This window comes from Nilaparvata lugens, chromosome 10, assembly GCF_014356525.2.
Source record: "Nilaparvata lugens isolate BPH chromosome 10, ASM1435652v1, whole genome shotgun sequence".
In the NCBI taxonomy this organism is placed as follows: domain Eukaryota; kingdom Metazoa; phylum Arthropoda; class Insecta; order Hemiptera; family Delphacidae; genus Nilaparvata; species Nilaparvata lugens.
In genome coordinates this window covers 20412026-20436679 of record NC_052513.1, presented here as the reverse complement: position 1 = coordinate 20436679, position 24654 = coordinate 20412026, and the positions used below count along the sequence as shown (strand labels likewise).

Here is a 24654-nt window from a genome sequence, read left to right as displayed (position 1 = left end):
CAGAAGACTGGACCTCACACTTTGCAGGATGTGGTCTATCTTGTTATTCTATCTTTTCTCTATGGTGGCAACAAGTCAAGTCCGATATGGAGCTAGCAAAAGACAAGTTGTAGCACCACAAATATTCCCTCTAATTAGCTAAGCTAAAGCCTTGGGGCCTAGCCACATGAAGCGCTTTTGCATTGGCGGCGGACGAGTCGGCAGGGCACTGATTGGATTGGCGTTCGAGAATCAGCTAATAATCTGAGAGCTTCTTGTCCTGCCAACTTGTCCGCCACCAGTGCAAAAACGCTTCATGTGTCTTGGCCCTAAGGCCCTTTGCTCAGCTAATGGGAGGGGATATTGTTATTTCATCGTATAAAACCGCATATGATGAGCACAGCTCAAACGGTGTACGACATGTCAAATATATCAAGTATATATGGTTTCCCTCCATTGAGGGAAAGTTTTTCATTTTACAAAATCGTCTGGATAACTTCTGATCTCTAGGATTTCAATGAGAATTTCTCAATGAGAAGATCTCATAACATTCTCTTAATGAATACGGGCAGCATTCAGTCAGATATCTTTGAGAGCTGTATAAAATTTACCAAGACTGTCAACACTCTTAAGTTCGTCCGTCAAACAGTTGAAAGTTCTGAGCCCAGCATAATGTAGTCCCCCCTCCAAGAGCGAAAGTCTATGAGTGGGATACTGGAGGGTAAACATTTCATGTCTTGTGGGGTATCTGTGTGAAATGTTATCCTCCATGAATTTCTGCTTATTACTGTAAACAAAAGATGCAATATCCAAAAAATAAAGGGCTAGAATTGTTAATATGAGTGGAGCTATAGCTTTTTTCACCATATTGGACTTGACTTGGCCACCATAGAGAAAATGATATCCCATATCAAAGTTCGTTTATGTTCCAAATTTGAAGCCGATTTCTTGTCAGGTCAAGTATATTACTGTCGACTAATGTCTATTATTAGTGGTTTTTGGGGCGAGAGTATAAGAACAATAGAACAGCACAGTATGAAAGACTACCAGCGTCACATATCTTCACCAAAAACAATCACTAGGCTTGAGTTAACAGTGACATTTGGTACATAAACGCCCTATACCATGAGATATCTACTTGTGCTATCTTTTCTCTATGTATCTATGCTTTCATTACACTAGGGACACCAGGTTCCAGTGAAATTTGGAGCATAAACGCCCTACACCATGGGATATCTTCTTGTGCTATCTTGAGCTATTTTATGTTGTGTCTATGCTTTAATTCATATATTTTGGTGCACGACTGGTGTCTATTAGGACTATCGGCTTGAGTTAACAGTGGAATTTGTACAATAACCGCCCTACACCATGTAATGCATCTTGTAATGCAATCGATTGTGTATGTTGCCAGCACTCACACAACACCGTTGGGCGTGATCTCCTCTTGTGCAAAGTAGTAGATTGTGATGGCAGTGCGCGCGTCACAGTCGAAAGTGAACTCGATGTTGAAACAGGGCGCCTTTATCGAGTCACTCTTGCCTCGGCCGCCGTCATCCAGAGCGCGCACCAGTCGCAGCGATTCCTTGCGAATGTTCACCAGACTTTTCAGCGTCTTGGTCGGCTCGTTCGCCTGAGGCGGTGGGTATGGAAACTGTCAACACATCAACAATAAATTATTTGCACATTTATAATTCTCTATGGTCATTTATAATACAATATGCACACAGAAAAAAAATTCAGGTTACTTGTTACTAGTATTTGTCCTCATGACAGTTTGAAGGCTGGGGAGTCATTTTTTTCACGGCAGGTGATTTCCTCCATGAGCATGTCGTATATGTTGAAATGTAAGCTCTTCAACATACTCTGATACTGCAAAGTAGGGTCGGGCCAATAGGTATGACTTTGGACCGCTGGCAAATGCTGCCTCGTCATCCATGTCCTTCAGGTCACGCGGCAGTAAATTGAAAAAGTATGATCCTGCATATGTTGGTGAGCAGCTGTATTTCTTCAGTCTATGTTGCGGTTAAGATATATCTGCTGGATAAGAGCTTTTATTTTGTTGATAAATACAGGAATGTATGAAATGTTCTCTTATTTTGTATCCATGTTGTATTTTGTTGTATTGACTAAACTTTTGTGTAATCTATGAATGACTGTATTTATAATTTATTTGACTGTATCTATATGAATGTAGTAATTATCTAGGTATCTAATATCTATATGACAGTAATGTTTTGTGATATTTGCTCTTATGTTAGCCTATATTGTCTCATCTATTTCAAGACCAGAATATCTTATATTTGAATATATATTTTTTAATCTCTTCCTTTGTTTGGGCATGATATTAATACCGTATATCATGATATTGTAGTTTTTTTAGAATAGTATCTTTTCAATTATTGTATTGTATATGTGACATTTCTTGTATATTGTGACGGAGGTAATGCTTCTGAAGACATCAGAAGCGGTTACAATACAACTTCTTCTATTCTATGTACCTGACGATGTTCATGTATTAGTGTGAAATGCTCATGAATGTCTTGGAAAGAAAACCTTTGACATTCCATTCAGTAGGCTTCAAAAAACCTAAAAATCTACTCAGGAATGTGAATTTCATATTTTATAAATATAAAAAAGCGAAATGGCACTGATTCATTCTCTCACTCACTCACTCATCATCAACAGAACTGAAAATCTACTGAACCAAATACGTTCAAATTTGGCATGTACGTTCAGTTGGCCTTCTAGAGGCGCACTGAAAACTGATTTGAAAAAAATCCAAAGATTTCAATTTCAATTTATTCACAACACACAAAAATACAATGAGCAATAGAACAATTACAATAACAGTAACTACGCAAATAACATATAAAAAATTAACATTGCTAAAAAAGATGTGGTGTGCTGGAAGAAAGAGGGGGGAAATATCTTGCCAACTATGGTTGCCCATGTAATAGGCAGGTAAGGTACAACAGAAAGAGAACGATGTGACAGGGAAGTGAAAGATGGTGCTAGATAGGCAGGGTTAGAAGAATGATTGATTGATTTATTTATCACATGCCAGGTCTTGAAAAACCTATTGCCATTTATAACATTACAATTATACATTGCAAAATTACAAAAGAAGGTAATTGGAAGAAGATACACCCAAATATTGATTTTTTTTCAATTTTCTCAGCTTTTTCAATAACTAATTGATAAACAATGTTCAAATTTTGTACACAGATTCAGATGAGGTGTAAAAATGTTGTATTGAAAGAGTTCTGAAATAAAGCTAAAGATCCGCCCAAAATCTGATGTTTTTGAGCGTTTTCTAGACTTTTTCACAAACTAATTGACAGAAAATGTTTAAATTTGATACAGAAGTTCAGTTAGGGTCTAGAAGTCTTGAGAGGACTTCAGGATTACGCCAAATATATTGCCCATTAAGCGGATGGTTTGTATATTATTGGCTATGATTGATTGATTGATTATATGCCTTTATTAGGGCGGAATTAGGACTCCTGGTCCTCTCTGCCACACAACCCTTTAGAGAAACTAAACGCTCCCCATAAAATGCCATGAATTCTGAAGACTTGCTAAAAATCACGCAATCTTGCGCGCATAATATAACCTTCGAATTCATTAGATTCAACGATTCATTAGATTTTGACGTTGAATGAACTTAATGGTGGCAGATGAACTAGAAGTGTTGGCAACTAGAATATTACTTTTACGATTCATATCCAGCAAGATATTTTGCTCGACCTACTCCCGTGTTTCGGATGGACACGTTAAAGCATTGGTCCTGGCTATCTAAAAACAGTCGTTTGAATCTAATGAATGTATAGGTTAGGTGCTCTAGCCACACGGCGACGGACCGAGTCGTCGCTAAGGAACTACATATATGAATTCTATAAAATATGAACATATCCGAAGGGTTGGAAACTAATATACAAACATCATACCCTCTATACAAACTCATAAACACCAAATAGGTCTGAGTAATTGTTATTTATTCAAATAAGAATACTTACAAGAATACTTGAAGTACCTAGTTGCCAATGACTGGGGTCTCCAGATAGACATTGTCAAAAAGAAAAAGTGTTCAAACTTTATTTTATCGTAACAACGAAAAGAAAATAATGGTCAACTTACCGGAGTAGGCCTGCTACCAAGGAAATTTAAATCAGCATTCTCTCCAAAGAGATACGCTTCTGGTTGAGGTGTGTCAAACTTCTCACCTCCCATTATGAAGTGATTACCAAAATAATTGCCTGAAAGTAAAAATACTTAGTTATATATATATATATATTTAAATATAAATTGAAATAATATTATAGCTTAAGATAACGTATCAAGGATACCGTTGGTACGGTACCACCTATTGATTAAGCTTTACCACAGACGGATAATCTAGGTCTAGGGTGGGATGGATGAATGTATACTAAAATATCATCTTTAATTCTAACATAAATTTCAATATAAACATTTTACAATTTATTCTTAGTACAATTAGCAAAAAGAGGGCTTTTCCTTATGAAAAGAAACAAGGTTACTAACCTGATTTTGGTGGATACTTGTAGGCATGATTTGACACAATATCCACTTCTTCGACGCCTGCATTTTGTCTGCTGGTTAATGCACCCATTAATGTAATCACAAATACTAGACTATATGATTATTTTAAAAAGAATGTATTATAATTAACAAAAAGATGTCATAGCCATACAAATTTCACTTCTTTTGACAGGACACAGGAGACCCGAAGGCCTTTGGTTTGGAAATCACAATATCGTAGCATAGAGCAAAGAAAACTAGAAGACAAACATAAGAATACAAAACGTGTTTAGATCTTTTCTCACCGTATCTTACATGAATGCTACATATAAGCGCTTTGAACGATTCTAATTTTCTAAACTTGGATGTATTTAAATATTTCCGAATGCACACTTTTCGCATAACTAAAGTGAGGTCCACGTTATAATGACAGTATTTGATCAACTTTGGTTTTGCTATCCTTGTCTATAATTTGACAAAGACTGTGGTACTATCCTTTTCCAGGTCCACAACGATGCCAATTATGTTTTTGACAGTGTGAAAATATAATTAATTAATGCAGAGAATCGGCATCGCTATTCTTCTATCTTTATCCACTGCCATTGTTACATGGACATGGACCTCACTTTAGTGAATTTTCTACTCGCAATTTTAGCAATTGAACAATTTTAATTTCTGTTGTGTTTAGACGTGAAAAACTTCAAATACAATATAACAGAATACAGAATAATCTCACATTCACAATTTTCAATATTTAAAAAATTTTTAGATAAACTAAGAAATTTATTTCTCTAAGTTAATTGATTGATGAGTTTCAATTTCATTTATATTTATTTTAAGTATGATTTTTACAATGCTATCTATATCCTAACATTTTCTAACCTCTTCGTTCATCAGCTGACTGGCTGTGTGGCTGATTGCTCCGTGGATTATTTACTTGGAGACTTGGAGTGTGTATCCTTAAAAATTATAACTTTTCAATATTTTTTAATATTCTCATCAATTTATACCTTAAATTTACGTTATCCCCTTATACGTGAATTTTTGTAACATGGTAAAATTCAAATGGATTCCTCCACGAATGATGTAAAGGACACAATCGCAAAAGAATCACAGCCAAAATTAACTGTCAACGACGTTGATATTGACTTTCTGCCGCTTATTTACGAAATTATTAGAAGGTGAGACGAAGGGCAATACATAAATAGTACATTTTCCATAAACTTTAACATCTTGCCAAGAGATGGAAATAAGGCACAGGTTTACATAATGCTCTTCTAAGCTCAATTGTAATTATTTTTGTAACAAATCTTATGACAGTTATGGTAAGTCATTAGTAGGTAGACTCAATCAATCTTCTACGTCAAATATAGTGATATATATTTACAATAAGCATTGAAGTTTGAAGTTTAACCATCTTAAAGAAAGTTTATTACAAGAAGTAAGATTTAAAAATTTCAAATGAGTCTTCTAAACGTCAGTAACTTACTGATGTTCGTGTATGTTGATTTTTTTAAACCACACTTATTCACTCTATGCTAACAAGACAGAGTCAAGTTATTTAATACCTACTGGTCTTATTTAAATCTTAATTAATGTTGATAATTTTCATGTTTGGTGCATTAATATAAATTAGTTTATTGTATTCATTTTATTTTATTCTTTTCTTTTAAAGATAATCTCCACTGTTATCAATCTGACTTCATTAATACTAGAAGTCAGATTTATATTTACCACTAGAGACTGTTACAATCATTAGACAGTTTTGAAACTGTTGAACAAAAAGTGTTTAATAAGCTACCGCTACCCTTATATAAAACACCACTGAAGCTTTATTAAAAGTTTATGATTGGTTGGTATAGAATCCATTTTTTAAGCTGAGTGAATTTTATGAGAGTAGTATTAGCATCCCTTGATTTATTTTGTAGATATTTAAATGTAATTTATGTAATGCATTCTTAATTTATTTTATTTATAATTTACCGAAAGTTTGTGTATTGAACTAAGCGGGTAAAGTCATACGAAATTGACTTTATTTATGAATTCTCAGATATGATATTGTTTCCTATATAAAAATTCATGATCTCAATAATATAATGTATAGTGACTCTGTGATTCAATCTTATAAGCTTATAGAATAATATTTTACTTTGTAGCCTGCGGACAATAAAATGTTATTCATTTATTTTGCTTCAATCTATTTCAGTGTAGAACGAGAACCCCACGACTCATCCCAGAAATCAGGGTCATCAGCTGATGTCAGTCAAAAAGTATTGGAATTGCAAAAAAAGCTAGATCTAGCCAGAGAACAGGTAACTGTTATACAAAAGTTAGTAGACAAACTGTCTACTCACGTTGCTGTTATACTACATTAAAACACGTATGGCCCGGTTGCACAAAAGCCGGTTAAATTTTAACTGTGAATAATTCCACCAGAACCAAAAACGTCTTTCCAAAAACGCCTTCGTTCTCGTGGAATTGATCTTTGTGCAACCGGCATATATGACTTCTAAATTATGTGCGTGACACATTTTTGAAAATTTATACCACTGAAGTACTTATCCGAATCGAACGAATTTCCATGCAAAAAATTCCAAATTTCTTGTCACAATAATTATCTGAAACTAGGCTTTGAACTATACGAGCGTCCTTGAGTACTCACTTGAGAATGAAGGGCCTCCTATGGTGCACGTCCATTACAGTACACTCGCATAGTTTCCTCATAAGAGACAATGCATCTTGTAAACTAGCTTAAAAAATCAGCGCGTCTATGATGCTCGTATAGTTGGGGTCTTAGTATAGCCATCATCATAATGTAGTGAGGTCCAACGTTATAATGGCAGTGGAGAAAGATAGGGAAACAGCGTTGTCTTGCCACTGCCTTCTATAGAATATAGCTGATACCAGTAGTATATCTGATGTAATATAGTTACAATAGAAAAACATACTTGACAAATTTTGTTGTTGCAAGTGATTCATGTTTCTGTGATAATCATGCAATTATTTCAAAATTAATTCGTTGCATTTTATGCAAGGTGCTAGAAATCAACTATTCATTGTTCTTTACAACAGACCACTCAGTGCCGGTTGCACAAAAGCTGGTTAAATTTTAATCGTGATTAGTTCCACGAATCAGAGATGGCCTTTTTGATAAGACGGCTTCTCTGATTGGTTCTCGTGGAACTAATCACGATTAAAATTTAACCGGCTTTTGTGCACAAAATCCACGAGATGGCCTTTTTGATAAGACAGCTTCTCTGATTGATTCTCGTGGAACTAATCACGATTAAAATTTAACCGGCTTTTGTGCACAAAATCCACGAGATGACCTTTTTGATAAGACAGCTTCTCTGATTGGTTCTCGTGGAACTAATCACGATTAAAATTTAACCGGCTTTTGTGCACAAAATCCACGAGATGGCCTTTTTGATAAGACAGCTTCTCTGATTGATTCTCGTGGAACTAATCACGATTAAAATTTAACCGGCTTTTGTGCACAAAATCCACGAGATGACCTTTTTGATAAGACAGCTTCTCTCATTGGTTCTCGTGGAATTAATCAAGATTAAAATTTAACAGGCTTTTGTGCAACCGGGCCTCAATCATTATCGTTATTGACATCACACTGTAGTGAAATTCACGTTAAAAAGTTGGCGGAATTTTTTTTTCCACTGCCTTCCATAGTAGATAGCGCAATTCTGGTCTATCTGATTAGAAACTAATTGTTAACTCTTGTTAATAATGATGACCTCTTTCTAAAATATATTTTATTTGCCAAGAGAATACATTTTTCATTATTTAATAATAAATTCTCATAATTGAGTTTTTGTAGTACATTATATTATTTTATTTGTAGTCTGTATACCTTTTGGCAACGGAGCAGAGGTAGAAAAGAATATAGCTATCTGCTTTGTCCAAGGATAGCAAAACAATGTCAATCAGGTGCTGACTTTAACGTGATAATTTGTAGTTTGTATTTACTCCATAGGTAAATTATAGTTGAAAAAATTATAATGAGTAAATTAAAGTTGTTTATCATAGAGAAAAGATATCCTAAGTAGATATCCCATGGAATAGTGCATTTATGTTCCAAATTCCACTGTTAACTCAATCTGATAGTCCAAGTAGTTGTGAAGCTCTCTGACGCTGGTAGTCTCTCATACTGAGCCGCTCTTACACTCTCACCCCAACAAAATAGTAATCGGATAGAGTTAACAAAAAATCAGCTTGAAATTCGGAGCATGAACAATCTATACCATTGATATCTTCTTATGCTATCCTTTCCTCTATTATATTATCGCTTTGTCTAATGACATAATTTATTGTTTTGTGAACAGGTTCGTAGGCTACCAGGAGTTGAATTCAGCAAAGAGGAGCAGCTGGAGAACTTGGAAACTCTCAGAAAACAGCTGCGACTAAAAAGAGAACTGCTTCTCAAGTACAGAAATATCTACAGTTTCGACATTCCCAAAGTCTAAACAGAGTATAGTCATAAATATTCTTATAGTGTCAGCCTTGCAGGGATAGTGGTGAAGTAATTTAGAACCAGTACAGGTTCAATAGCCCGATAAATTACACTGTTGTCAAATTAGAAAATTGTCCAAAAACAGTAAAGTTTCGTGAATAAAGTTTAAAGACAGTATGCTGCCGCTGGGTAAACTGATAGCGACAATAGTTCGTCTGATAGGAATGCGCTCTGAACACCATCTGGTCGACAAATTGGCCGACTCGGCTCCCATACGACGAACGGCCCGGTCTCTTGTTGCTTTCTACATGAAAACCAGATCGATTCTGCCGTCGGATTTGTCTGCTGACAAGTTGAAGCAGGAAATGAGCTCTGAAAAAGTGCAGGGCTTTGCTAAGAAAGTTGAGGAAATGTACGAGAAGACAAAGAAAAAGTTCTAGAAGGAAAGTTGCGAAATTTTGTTGAGGAAATGTTGCTAGTCCTGGGGAAAGGTCAAAATTTGTAGTGTTTTGAGGAAGATACAGTGGAGGTTCAAGTTGTGTAGTGGTACTTGAATCAAGCGAGAAAGAACTTTTATGATCTTGAAATCTTGTAGCCTAATATTATTACTGGTTAAAAAAATATAATTGAAAAATTCCAGGATTATCAGTGTTCTGATACAAAATTGTCAGTGCTGACAATTTTAAATTTGAACAAAACTATTTCTAAATTACTGGTGTTGAATTTAGTGTTTTATACAATTAAAATCCCTCACCAACAAATAGAAATTATCAGTGTATCAGTGCACATATTATTCAATTTTTGAACTGATTTACCAAACATAAAAACATTAAGATCCAGTTTGAAAACTTTGAAAAATTTAATACTATCAGTGATTCTTAAAATAGACTGGAATAAATAACAAAATTCTTGTGCTATCAGTGTCAGAGCTACAGTAAAATAAAAAAGAACCGCGTATAATTTGTTACCAGTGTTAATTTGATCTAGTTTGAACTTAAATCAGTGTTGATAGACGGATCTGAAATTAAAAGAGACCCTGGATAGTGTTAGGAGTTTTAAAATCGTCTGCTAGAAACTTGGAAAATCATAAATTTAATTATTTGATATAGTATAGTGGTGTTAAATTGGAGAGAAGATCAATTGGATAGTAAAATATGTCGTCGAAAAGCCACTCAATTGTGTTTATAGACACGTCCTACGAGCAAGCAGCACATACCGCCAACAAGTACTCGGGCTCGGGCGCCCCTTCGCTTATCCGACTGTTGGTGTTCTACTGTACAGTTCGAGCGCACGACCTACCCCTTCGCATTTTCACCTCGTTTCTGCCACCCCTATTCGGCCAACAAAGTCGCAAAGTGTACGTGGACTTTGTCGGCCCGTGCTTAGCACTGCTCACCATGGCTGGCGTGCTTCACTACGGACACAGCTACAAACTTCATTCGGCCGCGCCCGAAATAAGTCCCACACAAGTGCTGCTTTACTACAGTGTTGTCTCGCCTGTGTTGTGCTTTGTTTTGGCCAAAGTTGGACGGGCTTCGTTGGACTTTGTCGAGGTGGCAGCTCTCCTCGGCTACGGACTTTACGGTGACCTACTTACCTTAGTTACCTCCCTGCTTTTCGATCACGAACAAAGTAATCTAGCTTTTTTCGTACTAATGTTCATTTTTGGAGGTTTGAGTGCCCTGCGAATTGCTCTGGTTCTGTTAACTTCGATTCCCTACCCTGCTGGCAGGTTACTGGTCTGCAGTACTGTTACACTTATGCATCTAATGTTTTTGATGTTTGTTCATTTTGCCTACATGCATAGGACCTTTGCCTATGGTGGTAGTGCTAGCAGTTCGTTTAGTCATTGAAAATAGGCTTCATTTTGAATTTTCCTTGAAACCTGTCGAATCATTGATCTTAAAGTTTAACCAGTTTCCTTAGAACCATGGATGATTCAAGTTGAATCGAATTATAATATAATTGACAATGTAGAATGCACACAGGTGGAAAGCAACCTAAGTGCAAATAATGTGGCTGCAAAACAACAAATAAACCACATCTTAAGCTGCGTTTACACCAAAATTGTTAACAAAATGATTATTTTTCTGTCCGAATAGATTCCATTAGATTGAACGGAACTTGACAAACACATATTTTCATCATGTGTATGATAAGTTATTTTCAATCTAAGAATCTATAAGGATTAAATAAAATGTTTATTTTTCCGTCCTTATAGATTCTATTAGATTGAACGGAACTTGACAAACACATATGTTTATCATGTGCATGATAAGTTATGTTCAATCTAATAGAATCTATAAGAATGGAGAAAACATTTTGTTAATAACTTTGGTGTAAACCCAGCTTAGAAGACACACTGGAGAAATACCATTTAGCTGTGATTTCTGTTAGTTTAAAGCAACAAATAAATCAGAACTTACCAAACATACAAGGACAGCAAAAATTGATGAAATGTATCTTTGAAAATGTGTCAATTCTATTGAAAAAATCTTCATTAATCACATTTTAATTGAACCTGAGATCAAGTAGTGTTGAAGCGCCTTGAAAATAACTATGATTTTAGTAGAATCTACCTACATTTGAGTTCTCATATTGTGATACCGATTTTGTCCTGTGTACTAAGAATATTTTGCAGTGATTAAATACTTTATTGGTTATTGTGGGTTCTTTCAATGTTTCCATACTTGGCACGAAACTTTTTGAGTCAACCTCTATCCATAGCCCGAATATCATCCAAATCTGAGAGATTTGCATTTTTCATGAAATCCATGAGTCATGGATTCATTTTTTTTTTTTGCAAAAATTAAAATTGCTCAAACTCTCAGGAATGATTGATGAGAGGAACAATAATATGTCATAAAAGGTGAAATATGAGCTCTCAGAGCGAGAAACGCGAATCGGATATTGAATTTGCGAAATTCTGTCCCATTCAGGATTTATAGGAAAATTTAGATGGAGAAATCAAATTTGCATAAATAAATGCTAATATCTTGCAAACGGTTGAGAATTTCCCAAATCTGACCACATATTCGTGTTCCACGTTCCAAATAGCATATTATTGTACAGTTTGATATATTTTTAAATTTTGAAGATTTTCTATAAAAACCATTAACTAAACATCAGGTGTTTTTCAGGAGCAAAATAAAATTTTCGCTAATCTCTGGTGAATAGATTTGTGGCGAGGAGCACGAATCTGACATTAGATTTGCGAAATTCTCTCTCGCTAAGGAAAACACAATAAAATATCATTAAAATTGTGATATGTTAGAATAGACATTGAAACTGAATTTTTTGCAATTTTACTATAAGTTTTATTGGTACTCGGCAATACAATATTTTTGTTCAATTACAATTCGTATTAAAATTGTATTGGAGCTTATTCATGTTAATGGGGGAAACAATACAGTGAATTGTTCAAATGATTGTATCTACTCAAGTAGATACTTAGCAATATTACAAGAACATCTTTCATAATTTTATTATACTTTGTTCACTATTGAACAGTCGACAATTAGTAAGTACAAACAATATTCTCAAATGAGAAGTTCAGTAAATGATATAAGTACAGGACAACAACATACAACTTCAACAATAGTAAATCGTTTCCATCATGTAAGGGTTTCAATTTGAAAGTTCAACAAAAATTCATTATCTGTAGATTAGATGGTACGATAATCTTTAACCTGAGTAGTGACATGAAATATTAAACCAGATTTAGCCCGCTCCACTTTGGCCCGGTTGCACAAAAGCCGGTTAAATTTTAACAGTTATTAATTTCACTAGAACCAATCAGAGAAGGTCTTTTTGATCAGATGACTTCACTGATTGGTTCTCGTGGAATTAATCACGGTTAAAATTTTTGTGTAACCGGCACTTAGTTTGATTACTAAATTTATACATTTGTCTGGAGCCATGTCTAGAAGACATTATTACATTTGAAGAGCATCCAAAATATTTCATCAATTTCTAAAATAAATGTGTTAGAATGAAAAGAAATCATTCAAGAGCTATATTTTATATCTACAATTTACCATGTGTTTTTGCAATTATTTACTATGTATGTCAAACATGAAATCAAGAATTTCATAGTATAGCACCCAGCTTTTCAAAATACATGCTAATTTCAACGTTTACAGCCTTCCAAACAATTCAAAAATAGTCAAATGAATTCATTATACTGTTCTCGCTTTACAAAAATAATTTCAAGTTTGTAATAATTATCTGTGGAGACTGTGGGCTACATCAATAACTATATTATCGTCACCGCATCTACATCAATAGCTCCTTCACACAGTGGTTGCAACTCCTAGGGCCCGGTTGCCCAAAAGCCGGTTAAATTTTAACCGTGGTTAATTTCACGAGAACCAATCAGATAAGGTTTTATTGAAAAGATGGCTTCTCTAATTCGCTCTCGTGACATTAATCAAAAAATTTAAATTTAAAATTTAACCGGCTTTTGTGCAAACGGGGGGCCCTAGAGCATTTCAAAGCTGAACTACTAGGATCTTACTCAATATTCATAACATATATTTTACCAGATTTACTATTAATTAGTTAAACCATGTATGTACACCTAATAAATAATCCTAGCGTCGAATACAATAAGGCTAGTCGCTCAGCAAAGCGACTTTTGTCTAGAATTAAATATGTACAGTCAAATGGAAGCATACACATGTAGCAACGTGAATGAGCGATTTTTGAAGATAGTACACTGAAATAGAGGTATACATAGATAAAGCCACTCATCGCTTTTGTAAGGGAATCTATACAATAATTATATTGATACGTTTCTAGTCGCAAACAATTTTTACTCATGGGAGAGTTCAAATAGTCATTGATAATATAAATGAGCTTCTTCAGTTATAGAATATACATGATTGTGTACAGGAGGAACTTTGGTTATGAAACGTGGGAGAGTACACATATAACACCGATTCGCTAACTAAAGCAACATTTTGAATCCATTACATGGAGTATTAACCATAAATTTCATATTTTATCCATTTCTTGGTATACTTGACTCTTATGAAACGTATACAATCATATGAAAGCATGCAATCACATTTATTTGAGCCTTAGCACAGGGGTGGTCGTTATAATTAATGAAACCTCTACAATTCTAAAATAGCATTAACTCATTTAAACGTTGATCAGCTATGTAACATGTGCAATTATATAGAAGCTTTCACACAGGAGAATTTGCCTGTGAACAAAGGCAGATTTTGTACAGTACAACAATTGATTAGGGAGACATTACAGTAAGTACGGTACAGCAATTACTTAGGGGGTAACTGAAGTTGCTGCGCTTCATGAGAGGTATAAAAGCATTCACAGAGCAGTATTTTGTAATTTTTGAAATGTGTACAGTTATATGAGAGATTTCAATCAGCAACTGTTCGCTAAAGTTTAAAGAAACCTATACAATCGTATAAAAGCTTCCACAGAGCAATAGTTACAGTTACATCATTTAATAGTTTTCAGTTTTTCAAGTTTACAGTTCATCAAGTTCTCAGTACGTCATTTTTTCAGTTTGTCTTGTTTTCAGTATTTGAAATTATCATTTCAAGTTTACTGTTCACTCTCTCTCTCACACACACACTCTCTCTCTCTGAGTAGCTTTAGACCTGTTGTTATTTCAAACTTTTTACCATACATGCTAGTTGCTTGATTTCTAAACTTACAAGTCAGCAAAGTATCGCATATAAATATTAGGTTGACTCAGACGGTGGTTTCGGGGTCGTTCCAGGTGCACTTGGTGGCGTCATCGTCGGTTTCGACGGCGTTCTGACGTGGCAACGCCGCATGTAGACGTGGCGACATGGTGTAGTGCTGCTGGTCCCCCGTTGGACTCTCAACCAGCGACAAATTGTTGTACAACTCTTCACAGCTTTCCAACACCTAAATACATTAAACATGTATATTATCTATGATAGAATAAAGCCTGGTTTTCACTAGTGGAGTTAATGGTCGAGTAACTGGCATACTAACTCTACCGAGCTAACTCTACTCTACTTACTTGGTCGAGTAACTGTTTTCACTTCAATTGAGAATCGTAGGTAAAGTTTGTTGTCTAGTGAACAGAACTAACCTTAAACTGTCAATACTTTTAAAAAATTGACACAACACTTAATAATTCTTTAATAAATTACAATACTTCTTAAACTTGATAGCCTACGGCACGACTCTACTCTACTAGCTCGAGACTGTTTTCATTAGCATAGTAGTGGTAGTAGAGTAGAGTGAGTGGCGGTGGTGGGGGAAGGCAAGTGGTAGAGTGCTATTCCACTATACCCTACTAAAAACTAGTACTCTACCATGAACGTTTTCATTGGGAGAGTTCACAAGATAGTTGGTACTTGCCCAGGGAACTCTATCACTAATTCTACTAATGAAACCCAGGCTTGAAGGAAAGAATTGGCTTATACACGTACGGGATAGGAAATTCACGAATGACGCATCATCACGTCTCAACTACACAAATGATTAACTTGAAATTTTTTATATAGAATTTCAATTTACTGAGGTTGGTTATATACCTATTTTCATTTCGATTTATCTATCTATATCATGGAGGAAAGATAGCATGAGAAGATATCCCATGGTATAGGTAATTTATATTCCAAATTCCAATCCGATTTTTTGTCAACTCAAGCCGGTTACTTTAGACTGCTGTCGATTATTACCGTGTAGTTGGAGTAAGAGTGTAAGAACGGCACAGTATGAGAGACTACCAGCGTCACATAGCTTCACCAAAAACAACTAGGCTACTACGATCAGCTTGACTGTGAAATTTGGAACATTTGAAAGACGATCCGGCAACGTTACGGAGGTAGAAAAGAATAGAGCTATCTGCTTTGTCGAATGATAGACAAGGATAGCAACACCAATGTTAATCACTGCCATTATAACGTAGACCTCACAATAGGTAAAAATGTTGTGTGTGAATCACGGGACTCAAATGTAACTATTCTTTAGACACTTTATTTTATTAATGTAACAAACAGCACTGATGTGAAAACATTGGTAGATAAAATACTGTCAGGTAATCGGTCATACATGGCATTGTGTTATTTTGTCTTCCAAATTCAGGTGATGACACAGACTTGAGTATCTAAACCTAGCGCCGCAGTGCAGGATGGTTTCTCACAGCTTGGCGTTGTTTTCATTTGATATGGATGTCTGGCTTGGAGGTATTTCGGCCGCATTGCAGGATGACTGTTAACGGTTGCTGGAAGATCAACAGCTGGGTTTTTTCGTAATTTTTGGTGATAGAAGAATTCTGATTGCAGATTCGTTCTCAGCGACCCCAAGTTTAGCCTGAAGGCTCAGAATGTCAACAATGTTTTTAAATAATTAAAAATCATCATGAAAAGTCATTAATATGGTAGTACACCACGTTTCTGGAAACGTTTTTTACTGGTGACTGGAGCTATTATCGATTATAGGTAACAAAAAATCAAAATAATCGTGAGAAAGAAAACTGCTGATGAACGCGAATAAGACCGCCACTCCATTGTTCTATTGTCTCGGCTGCTTGGCTGAGCCTGGCTGGAGGGATCAAATAACCGACTGGATTGATCTTTCGTCTGTCCGCTAGGCGGAACTACGCCGACCATTGCTGGGTGGAAGACGTTACTGCGGCCGCTCGCACTCCCACCAACGCTGCTATTATTTGCTGTCTCAGCACCTAGTCCGAGTCAGACAAGCATCCAGCCTGCACTGCGAAGCTAGGTTAACTGCACAAATAGCTATAGTGAGGTCAACGTTATAATGGCAGTGGACAAAGATAAGAGAACAACTTTGCCGATCCTCAATCTTGTCAATGCCTTCTATAGACGGTAGCTGATACAGGTTTATTGATGTAATATTAACTGTTCATTCACGTTTAAAATAACCAATTGTATTTCATCCAGACAGAAATTATATTCCCTCAATAATTTCATAATGAATTTTCATAATTATGATTAAATATTTTGTTAATTATTAATACTAGTTTGTTAAAAGACAATCTGGCAACAGATCAAAGCGAGAAAGAGATAGCGCTATCCGCTTTGTTGAATGATAAACAAGGATAGCAATGCCATTGCTAATCAAACACTGCCATTATAACGTGGACCTCACTATAGTTCAGTCATTTTGTTACCTTGCTGATGGACTCGTTGGACGAGGTGCGGTCATTGGACGAGCGCAGTGAAGTGGGCGAGGCTACAATGGCGCTAGCTCCGCCCCCAAAGCCGCGATTTGTCTCTCCATTGGCTGTTGCCGGCTGCTGCGACGAGGTGGTTGTGGTGGGCGTGGTCAGTGCCGAAGTGGTGGTGGGGGAAGACATCTCACTAACCAATGGCGTGCTCTCATCGTCGCTAGACTGCTCCTGATCGGAAATAAACCAGTAAAAATATAAATTAGTCTATTTCATTTGAAACGAGCTGGTGTTACCTACGACTGTTAAAAGCGCAAATGAATTACAATAAGGGCCGGTTTCCGAGTTCGGAATTTAACTACGTTCTAGTCTTTAAACAGCAAGAGTCAGAAAATTGGCTTTCCGAAACGGGGCGTAGTTGGAGTTCACGTTTAAATTAAATTTCGAAAAACTAGAAAATTGAACACAAGATAAAATAAAAGAGAATAGTGTAAAGTTTCAGATATTTTGAATTATTTAGCAATGTTTCATTTCGTCAAGGAAAACGTTTCCAATTATAGAAATGAGAAAATAAAGATTATCATAAAGTACTGGAAGAATAAATTTCATTTTCCATTTTTTAGATCGTGATTCTAGACAATCTGGCAACGCACTAATATTTTGTAGACTGTAAGCTTGTCTACATTCATTTTATGGTATAGTGAGGTCCACGTTATAATGGCAGAATTTGATTAACATTGATGTTGCTATCCTTGTCTATCATTCCACAAAGCGCTACCCATTTCTACTCTGCAAGGTTACCAGATCGGTTTTTTACAATATGGAAACAATTAACAAATATGAAATATAATTAACAAAATATTCAATCTCAATAATTATGAAAATTAATAATTTTATACTTGAAAAACATATTTTTTTGAAGAATAAATTATCATTTCTAACCAGAATGAACAGTTGATATTACATCAGATATACCAGCATCAGCTATCCTCTAAAGAAGACAGTGACAAGGCAGAGAATCGGTGTTCTCCTATCTTTCTTCATTGCCATTATAACGTGGACCTCACTATACCTGTAAGATGAGAGTAAAAAATATGAATTTTTAGCATTATAATTGCCATTCAATGTGAATTAAGCATTCTTGTATAATATACATTGTATGTCGTGAATAAAAAGATTGATTGATTGATTGTTACCTGTTGCCTATAGTTGTTGCGCATGCGCGCTAGAGCCTCCAGACTGCAGGCTGGCGTAACAGTGACGCAGGGCGCCGCGACGCTGGTCACATTTTTCGACACCAGAAACGATGCCAGCAGTGACACTGACTGTTTAGTTGACGTCTGCAACATTGCAAAATCACATGAAAATATATACTCCAATCTATCATTTATTTATTTATACAATTTATCAATAATAATAGATATACTATAATTAGGAAAAATATAGTGAGGTCCACGTTTTAATGGCAGTGGAGAAAGATAGAATAGGGTCTAATTAAAAACTTGACCTACTGAAATCCTGAATAATTTAAAATAGGCCTATAACCATTCTCGGAAAATTCAGAAGCCGTATACAAAATTTCAATTTGAGTAGTTAAGACGTGATGATGCGTCATTCGTAAATTTCCTATCCCGTACGTATAAAAGCCTGTTCTTTCTTTCATTATAATATATTTTTACATACCGTTTTTCCATCATCAGCCGAGAGGGAACGTAGCGCTGGAGAATGCTGTGCACTGGAGTCGTCTTCTCCAGGTATGGCCACCAACAGCGAGGAAGGTCTGGGGTTGGCTGCTGGAGTCTTTGAATCGCCAGGCTGGAGAAATTACATAATACACACTAATATTCATAATCATAACACACTCTATACAAAGTATATTATTATTGAAATATTATACACAAACTATTGCATGATTACTATACATAAATATAACACAAAGTGTTATTGAAAAGCTTGAGAAACTATGACCCGGCTGCACAACAGCCGGTTAAATTTCAACCGTGATTAATTTCACGAGAACCTATCAGAGAAGTCCTTATCAGAAATGCCTTCTCCGATTGGTTCTCGTGATATTAATCACGGTTATAATTTAATCGGCTGTTATGCAACCGGGCCCATGTGTCAAAACATTGAAGCGATGAAGGTGTAGTATAGTGAGGTCCACGTTATAATGGCAGTGGAGACAAATAGGGAACAGCGTTATCTTGCCACTGCCTTCTATACAATATAGCTGATACCAGTAGTATATCTGTTATAGTTACAATAGAAAAACATACTTGATAAATTCTGTTGTTGCAAGTGATTCATGTTTCTGTGATAATCATGCAATTATTCCAAAATTAATTCGTTGCATTTTATGCAAGGTGCTAGAAATCAACTATTCATTTTTCTTTACAACAGACCACTCACTGCCGGTTGCACAAAAGCTGGTTAAATTTTAATCGTGATTAGTTCCACGAGAACCAATCAGAGATGGCCTTTTTGATAAGACGGCTTCTCTGATTGGTTCTCGTGGAACTAATCACGATTAAAATTTAACCGGCTTTTGTGCACAAAATCCACGAGATGGCCTTTTTGATAAGACAGCTTCTCTGATTGATTCTCGTGGAACTAATTACGAGTAAAATTTAACCGGCTTTTGTGCACAAAATCCACGAGATGGCCTTTTTGATAAGACAGCTTCTCTGATTGGTTCTCGTGGAACTAATCACGATTAAAATTTAACCGGCTTTTGTGCACAAAATCCACGAGATGGCCTTTTTGATAAGACAGCTTCTCTGATTGATTCTCGTGGAACTAATCACGATTAAAATTTAACTGGCTTTTGTGCACAAAATCCACGAGATGGCCTTTTTGATAAGACAGCTTCTCTGATTGATTCTCGTGGAACTAATTACGAGTAAAATTTAACCGGCTTTTGTGCACAAAATCCACGAGATGGCCTTTTTGATAAGACAGCTTCTCTGATTGATTCTCGTGGAACTAATCACGATTAAAATTTAACTGGCTTTTGTGCACAAAATCCACGAGATGGCCTTTTTGATAAGACAGATTCTCTGATTGATTCTCGTGGAACTAATCACGATTAAAATTTAACCGGCTTTTGTGCACAAAATCCACGAGATGGCCTTTTTGATAAGACAGCTTCTCTGATTGATTCTCGTGGAACTAATCACGATTAAAATTTAACTGGCTTTTGTGCACAAAATCCACGAGATGGCCTTTTTGATAAGACAGATTCTCTGATTGATTCTCGTGGAACTAATCACGATTAAAATTTAACCGGCTTTTGTGCACAAAATCCACGAGATGGCTTTTTGATAAGACAGCTTCTCTGATTGATTCTCGTGGAACTAATCACGATTAAAATTTAACTGGCTTTTGTGCACAAAATCCACGAGATGGCCTTTTTGATAAGACAGCTTCTCTGATTGATTCTCGTAGAACTAATCACGATTAAAATTTAACTGGCTTTTGTGCACAAAATCCACGAGATGGCCTTTTTGATAAGACAGCTTCTCTGATTGATTCTCGTGGAACTAATCACGATTAAAATTTAACTGGCTTTTGTGCACAAAATCCACGAGATGGCCTTTTTGATAAGACAGATTCTCTGATTGATTCTCGTGGAACTAATCACGATTAAAATTTAACCGGCTTTTGTGCACAAAATCCACGAGATGGCCTTTTTGATAAGACAGCTTCTCTGATTGATTCTCGTGGAACTAATCACGATTAAAATTTAACTGGCTTTTGTGCACAAAATCCACGAGATGGCCTTTTTGATAAGACAGCTTCTCTGATTGATTCTCGTGGAACTAATCACGATTAAAATTTAACCGGCTTTTGTGCACAAAATCCACGAAATGGCCTTTTTGATAAGACAGATTCTCTGATTGATTCTCGTGGAACTAATCACGATTAAAATTTAACTGGCTTTTGTGTACAAAATCCACGAGATGGCCTTTTTGATAAGACAGATTCTCTGATTGATTCTCGTGGAACTAATCACGATTAAAATTTAACCGGCTTTTGTGCACAAAATCCACGAGATGGCCTTTTTGATAAGACAGCTTCTCTGATTGATTCTCGTGGAACTAATCACGATTAAAATTTAACTGGCTTTTGTGCACAAAATCCACGAGATGGCCTTTTTGATAAGACAGATTCTCTCATTGGTTCTCGTGGAATTAATCAAGATTAAAATTTAACAGGCTTTTGTGCAACTGGGCCTCAATCATTATCGTTATTGACATCACACTGTAGTGAAATTCACGTTAAAAAGTTTTAAATTTTCTGCCTTGCCACTGCCTTCTTTCAAAGATAGCTGATCTCGGTATATCTGATGTAATTCTTGTTAAAAATAATGAATATTTTATTCGCCAAGGAAATAGATTTTTCAAAGATTAAATAATGCATTTTTATAAAAATTAAGAATAACTTTTTTCTTAATAATATTTCTACATTGTTGAAAAACGATCTGGCTACGTTGCGGGCGGAGCTCGACACGGATAGCGCTATCTGCTTTGTCAAATGGTAAACAAGGATAGCAACACCAATGTCGACCTGCCTCACTATAGCTTCAAAGACAGAAGAAGCTTTACTTACCCTGTCTAAGGGGTAATTTACACTCCAGCGGCAAGTAGTTAATGGCGGCCACTAAAAGTTATTCGATGGCAAATACCAAATACTGGGTGCCAGTAGCTTAGGACCCGACCATATTTGGCGTTTTTTTAGGTGCCAACCAAATCAGCCAATCGGAAAGCTTCCTGCCCTGCCGACTCTAAAAACGCTGTCCAAAAACGCCTTAAAAACGCATTACTATTGAGTTTAATTGCAAAGTAGCTAGAAGTCTTCAAACATAACATTTTATATTTAACATGGATATAATATATAAATTTAACATTTACAATTTTTGAAGTTAATATCAATCAATCAATAAACCTGTATCAACTACCGTCTATAGAAGGCATTGACAAGACAAAGGTTTGTCAGGTTTTTGCAGGTTTGTCCTTATTCCAGTGAGGAATTCTTTTTGCATTATGAAATGCAAAGATTGACGACTTATAATATAATTGACAAATCCGTATACCCCTTTCATAGTGGGATGAAAAATGAAAATGAAAATGAAAAAAAAAATGTCTACAGATGGAATTTTATCTAGCTGTTTACCCTGTTGCCAATATTTGCAGTAGCAGAAGTCTTCGGGGTGAATTACAGCATTCAATTTGGATTTTCGTTTAATAATAGTAATGAAAAAAAATTATTGGAAAGAGGATCGGCAACGTTGTTCTGCTATCTTTCTCCACTGCCATTATAACGTGGACCTCACTATAAATGAATCATTCATAACAATAATTATTGATGACAAAATATTACAATAACGGTTTGTAAGTTACCTTTTGCCTCCTCGGTAGCACAGGGGTGTCTTCGGCCACCGAGCTCGAATCGCTTTGACTCTCATAGGGTGCGGCTGTCCAGCTGGTGGGGTGCAGAGGGGAGTGCTACAACAAACATACACTACTGCACTACTACACTAAACTGATGGTGAAGCACACTCAAGTCTCAGATTTGTGCATGGATTGTTAACACACTACGAGTGATACAAATTAATAGTCTTTTGATTTGTTTGTGGGTTTAATTGATTAAACTTGAATTTTAAAAAAACACTTTTGAAGTGAAAATGCACTTACTTTTGTAGTGACGATCGTTTCGACCTGTTGTTGGTCATCATCAGACTGTGGGAATTTACTCAGATGACTAGGCTATGTGTGGTAAGGGATGAATGTGGTGGAATAGGTTGTGGTGGGGGTTGGGTTGGTGGATACTTAGTGAGGCGGTAATTTTGAACTGTGGATTATTTTGTCAAAGAGTGTGTGGGAAGAGAAATTTATTTGATCATTTAGGAGACTGTAGGGAAACTGTTTTGTGTGGTTGTAAATTTCGTATTGTTCCAATAAATTGAGTTTTCTGCTTTTTTGTGAGATATGGAGGATTTCAAGATTGGTGGCGATGTCGGTGTATGTGTGGTCTGTTGATATAATATGGTCAGCAAAGTTTGAGTGGCTATGTGGTTTATTAATGGCTCTGATGTGCTCTTTGTATCTTGTCTGAAAGTCACGTCCAGTCTGTCCGATATACAGTTTACTACAATCATTACATTTCAGCCTTGTCATCTGAGTAAATTAAATTCCCACAGTCTGATGATGACCAACAACAGGTCGAAACGATCGTCACTACAAAAGACATTGCATTTTCACTTCAAACATGTTTTTTTAAAATTCAAGTTTAATTTTAACAGCGAAAAAGTATGGATATACTGTTTGACCGGCGAAAGAATGCCCCCGGCGGAGTGGAGCAATCTTAGACTGTACTAGCTTTTTCGAACCGTCCTAAAAACATCAGTCATAAAATAAAAAATATCTCCAAAAACTTCATAAATATTGAATTAGTGATGTAAAACAGGTCAGAAATCGTTTTTGTTCAGTACTTTTTTTTTATAAATTCACTCATTTTAAAGATAAATTTCATTTTTGTCAAATTAGTTATTTTCATTGAAACCCCGTATTTTTTTGTTTACAACTCTTCTGCTCAATAACTACTGAACGGAATAATTTTTTTTGGCATGCATAATCCTTGATTCTTCTTTAAGCCGATGATATAACTATTCTTTAGAAAAAAATGTTGGTTTTCTTAATAATGGGTAATTTCTTGGATCAAGTTAATGAATTTTGATTGTAAAACACGAAAAAGTTAGTTCGACAAACTTTTTTATGGTTAGAATAAACTACACACATGCATCGTATGAAATGATTATAACATCCCAAATTTATTTTCTGTGAAAGAATTGTCAAAATCGACTGAAGCGTTTTCAAAATAGATTGAAATTAATTTAGCTCTCATGTCATAAAGTACACGCAGTTGAGTATTGGATAGAGAGTTGCCAAGATATAATTTTCTAACGGATAAAATCACACTAGAAATGAGATGGATGTTATACAATATTTATGTATTTGAATCAACATTAAAATAATTTTTAATATAACTTCAATCACTCACCCACATTGTGTATCTTTAAGTTAGGCCTAAACATCGACCAACTCTGCACAGCCCAAGTCACTATCCTCTGATGTTTCACTTTCATTCGAAATTTCAGCCTCAGAATCATCAGAACATTCTTCCTCTAATCTTCACAAAGAAATGATAAATTCGTCAACAACACTTTCCATTAGCCCATCCTTCTGCCAGTAATTTGCTTCTAATTTTTCAACATGTTCCATGTAGCCTTCCCAGTCAGCCGCGCTAACTTTAGTTACAGCATTCAAAATTACGTCTTTCAAATAGTTCACTGTAAACTCCCCTGTAACATTCATTGCCCTTACCTCGCGTTTTACTTTTTCCCAAGCTAGTTCAATGGGATTCAATACACACATATAGGGGGGAAGTCTCAATACTGTATGGCCATGTTCTTCTAATAGACTGTCAACATGGTACACTTTTTGATTTGGCTTATTTTTTTCAATCA

At 35.8% G+C, this 24654-nt stretch overlaps 3 protein-coding genes across 7 annotated transcripts in view; 1 reads left to right on the top strand and 2 right to left on the bottom strand.

Moving 5' to 3' along the window:
* Positions 1-4900, bottom strand: part of LOC111045828 (E3 ubiquitin-protein ligase MGRN1) — a 42422-nt gene extending 37522 nt beyond the window's left edge. The window contains exons 1-3 of one of the 4 annotated variants that reach the window (XR_005572286.1): positions 4522-4900; positions 4117-4235; positions 1398-1630 (exon numbers count right to left, since the gene is read on the bottom strand). Coding sequence is in view for 2 of the 4 variants with exons in the window: in XM_039436521.1 (XP_039292455.1) it covers positions 1398-1630; positions 4117-4235; positions 4522-4609 (440 nt within the window). In the remaining 2 variants the exon portion in view is untranslated. The remainder of the gene's footprint in view (positions 1-1397; positions 1631-4116; positions 4236-4521) is intronic. The other 3 variants (XR_005572285.1, XM_039436521.1, XM_039436520.1) reach the window with 3 other exon arrangements.
* Positions 4901-5400: 500 nt separating this feature from the next.
* Positions 5401-11646, top strand: LOC111045832 (mediator of RNA polymerase II transcription subunit 9). Of its 2 annotated transcripts, none has more exons than XM_022331309.2 (3): positions 5401-5699; positions 6725-6830; positions 8856-11646. In XM_022331309.2, the coding sequence occupies exons 1-3, from the start codon at positions 5584-5586 to the stop codon at positions 8994-8996; spliced, it is 363 nt and encodes a 120-aa protein (XP_022187001.2). In that variant the 5' UTR covers positions 5401-5583; the 3' UTR covers positions 8997-11646. The 2 variants fall into 2 exon arrangements, with proteins under 2 accessions (XP_022187001.2, XP_039292456.1); XM_039436522.1 differs by having other exon boundaries at positions 5419-5843.
* An 851-nt stretch (positions 11647-12497) lies between these two features.
* LOC111045826 (kinase D-interacting substrate of 220 kDa B) overlaps positions 12498-24654 on the bottom strand; it is a 103819-nt gene continuing 91662 nt past the window's right edge. The window contains exons 35-39 of the mRNA XM_039436649.1: positions 22529-22633; positions 18813-18944; positions 18326-18469; positions 17133-17360; positions 12498-14887 (exon numbers count right to left, since the gene is read on the bottom strand). Of these exons, the coding sequence (XP_039292583.1) occupies positions 14708-14887; positions 17133-17360; positions 18326-18469; positions 18813-18944; positions 22529-22633 (789 nt within the window). The 3' untranslated portion in view covers positions 12498-14707. The remainder of the gene's footprint in view (positions 14888-17132; positions 17361-18325; positions 18470-18812; positions 18945-22528; positions 22634-24654) is intronic.

Excerpts from the sequence above, each read along its gene's own strand:
- LOC111045832 (XM_039436522.1), top strand. The coding sequence starts at position 10,138 with ATGTCGTCGAAAAGCCACTCAATTGTGTTTATAGACACGTCCTACGAG.